The 10,519-nt window shown below is 39.7% G+C and overlaps 1 protein-coding gene across 2 annotated transcripts in view; it reads left to right on the top strand.

The window, feature by feature from the left end:
• GRIN3A (glutamate ionotropic receptor NMDA type subunit 3A) overlaps positions 1 to 10,519 on the top strand; it is a 77,889-nt gene that overhangs the window by 31,343 nt on the left and 36,027 nt on the right. For both annotated transcript variants that reach the window (XM_035309595.1, XM_035309594.1), the window contains 2 exons: positions 391 to 995; positions 7,444 to 8,491. In XM_035309595.1, the coding sequence (XP_035165486.1) occupies positions 391 to 995; positions 7,444 to 8,491 (1,653 nt within the window). The remainder of the gene's footprint in view (positions 1 to 390; positions 996 to 7,443; positions 8,492 to 10,519) is intronic.

A 10,519-nucleotide genomic window follows, 5' to 3' on the forward strand; every position in this document is an offset into this window, starting at 1 on the left:
AATCACCTTTCCTGGAGGTCTTCAAGAAATGTGTAGACTTAGAACTTAATAGCATGATGTAGTGGTGAACTTTAGTACTAAGCTAAAGGTTGAACTAGATGGTCTTAGAGGTCTTTTCCAACCTGACTGATTCTATGAAAGTACTGGAAACTTACTCTTTGGTGATTATTTAAGTTGACTCAAACTTCACGAAGCCAAGGAAACCCATGAAGTCCATTTAAGCTTGGGCTGGTCTAAGTTTCTGTGTTTCTCACACCATTACCTTGATCAACAGGTGATTACTTTGAACAATATGAATGAATATGTGATCTTCATATAAAAGTAAAGCAAACACATTGACTTTGGTTCCAGCATATTTCTAAACAGTATCTTTCATATTTTTGACTACAGAATCCCCTTCACCTGCAAATGAGTTTAGAAAACCCATTGAGTTCTGATGCTGATGTCACTTTCTCAATCCTTGCAATGAACAACTGGTACAATTTCAGCTTGATGATATGCCAGGAGGAGTGGAACATCACAGATTTTCTCTTCCTCATACAACAGAGCTCCAAGTTTCACCTGGGATCCATTATAAACATCACAGCAAATCTCACTTCAACCAGTGACCTTATGAACTACCTACAGTTTTATCTGGAGAATATCAAAGAAACAACATCTACTATGGTGATGTTTGGATGCAATATGGAAAAAACAAGGAGAATTTTTGAAATAACTACCCAGTTTGGTGTGATGCCTCCAGAACTTCACTGGATTATTGGGGATTCACAGAATGTAGAAGAACTGAGGACAGAAGGTTTGCCACTTGGTCTCATTGCTCATGGCAAGACAACACAATCAGTCTTTGAGTATTACGTACAGGATGCAATGGAGCTGGTAGCAAGAGCTGTAGCAGCAGCCACCATGATTCAGCCTGAACTAGCGCTTATTCCAAGTACAATGAATTGCATGGACACAGATGAAAAAAATATCACTTCAGGGCAGTACTTATCAAAGTAAGTTGTTGTTTTTTTTTTTTTTTTTTTTCTTTTATAGCTAGCATTTGTGGTATAAAATAAAATCGTAATTTTCTCTCTTCCCACCATTCTCCATGACTTGGCTATAATGCTGTCCTCCCTAATATGCACATTTGTGTCAGTATTTCTTCCTACTTCATTACTGCTGGAGAAATAAACTTAAACTTAGCCACAGAAGAGATGAAGCTAGTTGTGGATGAAAACCCTGTTCCATGGCAGTAGAGATAGCATAGTAATTGTAGGATAGGTTACAGACTAAGCTCCAAAAGTATCTTGTAATTATGCCTGTGTGTTATGTCTGTAAGGGAAAAGTCAGGACTATTGTCAAATTCCCTCAGGTTTTGAGATACATGAGAGAATACAAAACACATTAAGAATATTTGTGCTACCAAAGTAATCACAGAATATAAAAGCAGATGTTTGCTTTCAGGCACTTGGTAGCATGCTTCCATGGGAAAGAAACAAAACAAAGCAAAACAAACAACAAAACACCCTTGATCGTATCATAGGCCACTGATGCAGACTAAACCCTCTGTTGCTTGGTACAGGAGGCTTCTCTTTCAGCTTGTAAAACTAGTCCTATAGACCACTGCACATCATTGTACTGAAGCTATTCGCAAATCCACCTTGGGATTCACATCTACAAATATTTTGGATTTGAACATAAGGAAAAATGCATGGTTCATTTTAAAAACAAACAGAACAGTCCTTGCTAAGTATGTGAATTCATCACCTGTTTTACATCCAGTGACTGTTGCATATTTTTCCACCATTTCACCTGGTTTTCAGTCTACAGATTTTAATAGATGGGTTTAGGATAAGAGTTCTTGAAGCTTTTGTTATGTTTGCAACTTTTTTTTGGAAATGCTATCTGAGATGTGTCTTCACAATGAAGTGGTAAGAGCATTGCGCAAAATACAACCACTGGAGATGTTAACAGTTCCTTAGTGAGCCCTCATCCATAACATAAGGGACAACAACAACAAAAAAAAAAGATTTTGAATAGTGAAATAGGTCTTGGGAGTAATATTGCACTGCTTTGTAATATATCCACCAATTTGTGATACTAATTCTGCATCATCATTCTGTCTGTTTTAACTAGATCATACCTAATTTCCTGAAAAGTAAAATCCATAAACTGGCTTCTTGAAATACCAAATGTTTGAGGTAGTGGTGCTGGTAGGACAGACATTTTGAGGATTTTGAGGATTTTGAGGATTAAGGAATGACAAAGAGAAAGAAAAGCAAGATGAAAGCTCCGTTACATATTCCTGCATAGTATTTCTACATCATTGTTTATTCAAAAAACTATTACCTATCACATGAACATTGCTGTAACTCTTGTGATATTTTGGGTGACAAAATGAAATTTCACATCTTTGAAATTTCAAGTCCCTTCATCTTTGTAAAGCTATTGTGGAAAATAAAAAAGGGTCAGAAGGTAGGGAGAAATCTGTCCTTACAAGGAATGACTGAATAAGCTGGAAAAAGAGACAGCTTATGGGGTTGGTGATGGAGGTCTAAAAAATCACTAATGGAGTGGAGGTAGTAGACAGAGATGAATAGTTCATTGTCTTTTTGCCTGAAAGAAGCAAGGGCAGTATGTGAAGATGAAGTCAGAAAGGTTCAAAATAAATCAAAAGCAGCAATTCATACCACAGGACAATGGTACAGTACATTACAGCCAGTACACCTGTAAGGTTTCTGGCAGAACTTAACAAACACTAGCACCTTAAGTGGGTTCAAGTGTAAGGCTGAATAAAATGCCTGGAGGTGAGAACAGAGGAAGGGACATGACACAGACATCTTTCAACAGATTCTGGAACTCAAAATGGTTGGAAACAGTCAGATCATTAGAAGAAAATGTCATATGCTTGGTCTGCTTTTCCCTAGGCATCTGCTTGTGGACCCTATTAAAGGCAAAACAACAGGTTAGATAAACTCCTGGCCTGAAGCACTGCAGCTATTTTTGTAGCGTGTAAGTGAGGCAGATTCCTGATGGCCAGAACTGATATATTTGAGTTACCAGCATACCTATTAATTCACCCTTGTAACAGTGATTCCTGAGTCATGATGCACTGATGACCATCTCAACAGTGACCAACCCTCTCAATTTCATGGTTGCTTTTAGGCGATCAGAGCCCCTCAAAAGTCAAAATTTTTATCTGGTGCATAACTGTGTATTTATTTACGTGTGCATTTCTCTGCCTAAGCTGATCCACATGCTTCAATACATAGCCTTGGGGCTGTGGTGGTGGGGATGGAGAAGGTGCAGAGGTACGGGCCTTCACCACCATGGCTGCTGTGTGCAGAGAAGCAGCAGGCCCACAGGCTGGCCTGCCTGGCACCTGGGCTTTTGTGGCCAGTGCTGTGCTTGTACTCTGGCCTTGGAGACATTTAAATGCCACCCGAGAGCAGAATAATGATGGTGAATGAGACAAAGATCTGCTCCATGGCAAAACATGCTTTAATTGATATAGGTATTGACATGGAGATACACACAGTTAAAGACTGTGCTGCTGTAAATCTCCATCCTTAATTTCTCTCATGACAACTTGATTCCCTCATCCATTCCTGTCTGCTCATGGGAGCATCCTTTTTGGCAGAATGAGATACTAAAATTTTAAAGCCTTGTCTTTATATCTCGAACTAGCTTACATCTTTAATTTGCCCTCTTGGGTAATTTCACCAGCTTGCTATTTGCCTGCCTCTTCTGACTCTTACTTTCTGGTAAATTTTGTAAGATAAAGAATGGCCAAGCCATCAAGCTTGAGAGAAAATTAAATTGTTAAATTAAGTCATTCTTAAAAGTACTAAAAGATGTCTCCTGGAGTGCGGTAGTACTACTGAAGTTGTAATGAGCAGTTCTTACAGCAAAGCACATTAAAAACAGGATTAAAGGTGAAAAGAGCAACTGGCACACTTCGGACTGCTTGGTCAAACTGCAGTGATGCTAGTAAAGCTTTGAGACAGCAATCAGCCTGCCAGAGTGATCATCAAATCACAGATACTGGCACATCAATGAAATTAATTAATTGAGGATCTGTCCCTTCACCTTTTGAAACCTATACACATCATCTTTCCTTACAAATCTGTCCATAGCCCTACTAAAAAGGACCACTTCTGGAATTTCCAATGTGTCAGTGTAATACTCAGCACTTTAAATTTCCCAAATTTTCATACTAGAGACTGCTGGCCTAATAATATAGTCACATCCTCATATCTATTTTGTGAGTTACTGAGTTTTTCCATGAAGCCCCTGGCATGAGTTTCACTAGTACTGCATACAGCATATGAAAATGATTAGCAGCCATAGCCACTCGCATATATAACATGTTGTTAAAATGTATCTCCCACATGGTTTGCCTCATTGTCCTGGTTTCAGTTAGGACAGTTATTTTCCCTCCTAGTAGCTGGTAGGGTGCTATGTTTTGGATTAGGATGAGAAGAGTGCTGATAACATGCTGATGTTTTAATTGCTGCAGAGCAGTGCTTACACTAAGCCAAGGACTTTTCAGCTTCTCGCTCTGTCCTGCCAGCGGGCAGGCTGGGGGTGCAGCAAGAGCTGGGAGGGGACAGACCCAGGACAGCTGACCCAAACTGGCCAAAGGGGTATTCCACACCATCTGACGTCATGCTGAACAATATATAGGGGTGGCTAGCCAGGGTGGAGGGCCGGCTGCTCGGGGTTGGGCTGGGCATCAGTCAGCGGGTGGTGAGCAATTGCATTGTGCATCACTTGTTTGTACATATTATTATTATTATCATTATTATTTTCTATCTTAATAAACTGTCTTTATCTCAACTCACAGGCTTCACTTTCCCGTTTCTCTCCCCCATCCCAGAGAGGGAGGGGGGAGGGTGAGTGAACGGCTGTGTGGTGTTTAGCTGCCAGCCGGGTTAAACCACAACACTCATTTATTTTGATTAATGTCCTGTCACTACCAAAAATATATAACATGCAAATGAGTTGCAAAAGTAAGCCACTACCTCGATAAGGTAGAAAAGTCATACATTTAAATGCTACTAAATCTCTCAGGTAAATGCTTCTAACACAATTCAACTACAGGACAGGTACCGAGTGCTTGGTTTACTCTCATGGGCATGCTTATTTCTACACTGAAAGTCAGAGAACACAGTGCATAAATTTCACTGTTCTCATCCTACCTGTAGAAAATAAATCTAAGGCATTATTCCATAGCTTCATCTACTCCCAAAACACCTGGTCTGCAGCTTTCTAATATCCAGGTTGTGCTACTGCAATGGAAATGTGGGGGCAAATCCATCAGAACTTTGCTAATTTATTCCCTTTGGGAATTTGTGTCCCTCAATTTTGGCATTTTGTTAATTGCTAGCACTATTTTCCACACTATTTCTTTCATAATTTTATGCATAGGTACATCTACACATTCAGTTATTGTCGTAGTGATGACCTCAGCATATAAGCCCAGCAAGGCTTGTTAGGAGGAAATTGCTTATTTTTTTACAAAGACTGAGAGGGAGAGATAGAAAACATAAAAGTTAATGGCTACGTAAACCCTTCTTTAGTGATTGGGATTGTGTTCTTCTGTAGATGTTGTCTTGATAATGTTTACATGCATGAGCATGCACAAACACAGTTAAATACAAAACACGGGCTGGGAGGAAAGCACCAGTCAAACAATGGCAGAGACCACTGGTTAATGATTTTGCAGTATCATTTAGCTAACACTAGACTAAATGGTAAAGGTTTTTAAAATGTGATTCACATTTATGCATCAGTCCTGTATACAAACACCTACATGCATTTTTAGGCATAATTCTAAGACTCAGGTGACACATATACAAGAGCTTTTGACAGTGTTGGCTGTGTAAGCTTTCTCCAAACTCAACACACTCAAAATAGGCTGCATAAGAAGAGTTTCAGAGCCGTCTCTGAAAAGGTTCTCACACAACTAACACTCAAAACTATATTATTTAGTTTCTTAAATTTGCTCTTTGCTGAGGGAAAAAAAAAAAAAAAAAAAAAAAAGTATGATCTGAACACATACGCAGTTTTGACTGCTGAAAATCCATCAAAATTCACCAAAAGTCATCAAAACAAAGGCTGTAGTCCAGTCAGAAGCATGCATGCACAAACAGTTGCTACATATTTATCCTTTTCCAATCAATTTCAGGTTAGGTTTTTTCCCCCTCTAGCTATTGATAAACAATTAACACCACTTAAAGGTTATGTCTTGTCTTCTGAGGCTCGAATGACAACTTTAGTCTTTATACTTCTTTCAATACTCACTTTCATCCAATTCCCAGAGCTAATTTGACGTGTTATATTCTACTGTGACAGTTAAATAGTCTATCTTCTGAATGCTTCTTACTGAAAAAATATTTGCTTCACTTACCTTACACCAGCATCACCAACATCAGCAGCAATTTAACTCAGTTGTTTTTAATGGAATCACTCTACTAAGACTTGCATAGTCTAAGTAGTGCCCCTCTACAGCCCCTACGAAATGTACAACAGCTTTCTCATTAGCAGAGAGCAGTTCACCTGGTCATGTTCCCATTCTGTTTCCTGCTCGTTTATCCATGTCATGTTAGCATCTTGTATAATGAGTTACCAGAAGCTGCATTCTGCAAAAAGAGATGACAACTGCTAGCAAATATTGCCAGCACAATACAAAGGAAATACTTAACTTTACTCTGAATATCTGGAATAGTAAAAGTCCAAAAACTTTAATGCAAAATGTACAGTGCAAAACTGGCACACTTAATGAGATCTTGTAGGTCAAAATCTCACCCTTAAGAACATTGCTTTTCAAGATACTTTATTTTATTGTTTTAAATAATTAAAACTGCCCATTCTAGGGCCATCTTCTTTCACTCAATCCCTTTCCCCATTCTGAAGTGGCTTACCAATACCAAATCTGCATTTTAAAATCCAGATTGGTTCATTTCAGAGTGCTTGAAATCCGTTGACAGTACTTCAGTAGCGTCTATTACATAAACTAGATCTTACTGAAATTGTAAGATTTTTCTTGGAAGGACATTTCATCATTTCCATTTGTCCATTTTCATACATACTTTTGTCTAGCAAACTGACACTGATCTGGTGAGTTCAGCAGAGAATTAACCTATGTTTCATTTTCTTATGGAGGAAAGATAACTGAAAAAAAAAGGTAATTTGTCACTCATTTTTTTCTAATAGGTAAATAGAATATCATTTCTGAAGAGCTTCCATTTACATTACATAAAATATGCAGGAGAGAGAGCATTCCCAGTTACTTTAATCATAAATTAAGTAGATAATTCATTGTGCCATGAGAAAGCTATGAATTATGTAGGTGTTCAACTGGATTTCCTAATCTAGTCCTTTAAACGTAAATTCATGGTTTCTGTATATGGTTTGAGATGTCTGCCTCTGTTTACTCTTGATTTCTCTCCCCAACAGGTTTTTAGCCAACACAACATTTGATGGCCTCAGTGGCCACATTAAGGTGAAAGGCTCCTCCGTTGTTAGCTCAAAAAACAACTTCTTCATTTGGAATCTGCAACACGACCCTGTTGGGAACCCAATGTGGACTCGTCTGGGAAGCTGGCAAGAAGGAAAGATAGTCATGGACTATGGGATATGGCCAGAACAAGCCCAGAGACATAAAAATCACATGCAACACCCCACCCGGTTGCACCTGAGAGTGGTAACTCTCATTGAGCATCCATTTGTCTTTACAAGAGATGTAGATGATGAAGGTCTTTGCCCAGCAGGGCAGCTGTGCCTGGATCCTTTGACCAATGATTCAGCTGTGCTTGATAACCTGTTTGAAACCCTTCAAGGAGGAAATGACACCGTTCCCATTGAGCTGAAGAAGTGCTGCTATGGCTACTGCATTGACCTGCTGGAGAAACTGGCTGAGGATATGAACTTTGATTTTGATTTGTATATTGTTGGTGATGGAAAGTACGGAGCCTGGAAGAACAGCCACTGGACAGGACTGGTGGGAGACCTTCTTTCTGGGACAGCTCATATGGCAGTGACGTCATTCAGCATTAACACTGCCCGCAGCCAAGTAATTGATTTCACCAGCCCTTTCTTTTCAACCAGCTTGGGCATCTTGGTGAGGACCAAAGACACCGCGGCTCCAACTGGAGCCTTTATGTGGCCACTTCACTGGACTATGTGGCTGGGGATATTTGTTGCTCTGCACATCACAGCTATATTCCTCACCTTATATGAATGGAAAAGTCCTTTTGGGATGACCCCCAAGGGAAGGAACAGGAACAAAGTCTTCTCTTTCTCATCTGCTCTGAATGTCTGCTACGCGATCTTGTTTGGAAGAACAGCTGCCATCAAACCTCCAAAGTGCTGGACTGGAAGATTTTTAATGAATCTATGGGCTATTTTCTGTCTGTTTTGTTTGTCCACATACACAGCCAACCTAGCTGCTGTCATGGTAGGGGAAAAGATCTATGAAGAGCTTTCTGGAATACATGACCCAAAGGTAAAGCATGTCTGTTGTTATTTACTTATCCTTTTCTTCTTCCTAGTTGAAATTCACTGCTGCACAATTTGTGGTTTCTAATAAAATCAGAAAGCAACCTGTCTGCAAAACAGCAGTTACACTACGGTTAATGATCATCTGATGTCATTTCAGTAGAAATGTCCACTGAGAGATCTTTAAATATCCATAGAAGTGTCGGGGTTGATTTCAAAGATCTGTGGTAAGGAAGGTTGTCAAGGATTTTGTTTCTGCTCACTGCAGAGATGATAAGTGGCTTCTATATGCAGATTCAGGGTTAGATTTCAGTTCCAAAATCTCTTTTGCTTCAGTTGTTTTGATCAGTTGGCTGATTTGGGTCATTCAGAGGTTTACTCAAGCACACACACAGCATGGATACAAAAACACTGGTGTTCTAGGTAGGGTTTTGTTAGTATTTCAGAGGTCCTAACAGTACTTACTTAAGGGCATTACTGGCAAAATTCCCCATGAATGCTAAATCAAATGGAGAAGAACTGAAATTGTTTGAAAAATCCTACCTTCTGCATCAAAACAGTGGGATTCACTTTATGAGTAGTCAAACATTTGATTTGCAATGTCATACTGGGAACTGTACACTGGAGGAAATGGATTATGTAGTAGACAACTTGCCTGCAAATAGCTCAGAAAAACATAGTGGGAAGGCAAAGAAAAATGCAAAATCAGGACTGTTCATATCTGCTCTCTCCCTCAATCCCAAGGGGAGGTGAAGCAAATTCTGGTTGGAATTTAGGTTTAAGCTAAATTCCCCAGTCCAACAATTTTAAAAGACTATTATGATTTTATTTGCCACAAAGTGATGGTCATGAATAAGAGAGCAGAAGGGTTTATGCAAAGAATTCAAGGCTGCAAGTGACACAGGAGCAGGCATCCTCTTCAATTGTGTCTAGGGAGCAGGATGACATCAACAAATTTTCCTTGTTGGGTGCTTTCTCCAGCAAAATTGTGATTCATGGTATTGTTCACAATTTTATACTCATGACTTAACTGCTGGTACATGGCTATGAAACTATCTCCCACTAGTCTCAGGTAGCTGAGCTAAATACAACATTATACCACTAGAATAAGTCACCTCAAGAATTCAGGAACTGATCATTTATTTTACTTTCATAAATTTTGAAAATAAAGGTTATATATGTCCCTCCAGACACCAAGCTCCACCTTTTATGTTAGTGAGATCTTTCATTCAGACTGATGACCGTTCAGTTTTGACTTTGTGAGTCTGCATTCTGACTCACTTCTTCCAACATAATCTAGATCCTTTCCTTCAGTAATATTTTAAACAAATAACAGAATTTTCTATGGTTGGCCTAAGGCACTCTGATCTATGACTTAAACCAAGTTTCTATTAATAATCTCCCTTTGTCCTTCCAGAAAAATGTATTATATTCTACATCCTTAATTTCGTTACGCCTCAAAACTGCTGAAATCATGTATATGTTTTATTCAGAGCATTCTGAGTGAATAAATGAGAGCCTTTCAGTAATTGTTGTGTAAGCCATAACATGGACTTGAAAATTAGGTTAGTCCTGCTCTTTGCATGAGCATTACCTCCATCAAATCAAATCACATCAGATTACATGGTTCTCGTGGGGGACTTCAACTTCCCTGACATATCCTGGAAGCACAACACAGCCTAGAGGAAGCAGTCTAGGAGGTTTCTGGAGAGCGTGGAAGATAGCTTCCTGACACAGCTGGTTAGTGAGCCTACCAGGGGTGGCGCCCCGCTAGACCTTCTCTTCACAAACTGAGAAGGACTGGTGGAGGATGTGATTGTCAGGAGCTGTCTTGGGCAGAGTGACCATGAAATGGTGGAGTTCTCTATTCTTGGCAAGGCCAGGAAGGGGACCAGTAAAACCACTGTATTGGACTTTCGGAGGGCTGACTTTGTGCTGCTGAGGACACTGGTTGGTAGAGTCCCTTGGGAGGCAGTTCTGAAGGGCAGAGGAGTCCAGGAAGGCTGGGCGCTCTTCAAGAGGGAAATCTTAATGG

Source organism: Oxyura jamaicensis, chromosome Z, assembly GCF_011077185.1.
Source record: "Oxyura jamaicensis isolate SHBP4307 breed ruddy duck chromosome Z, BPBGC_Ojam_1.0, whole genome shotgun sequence".
NCBI classification, from domain to species: Eukaryota; Metazoa; Chordata; class Aves; order Anseriformes; family Anatidae; genus Oxyura; species Oxyura jamaicensis.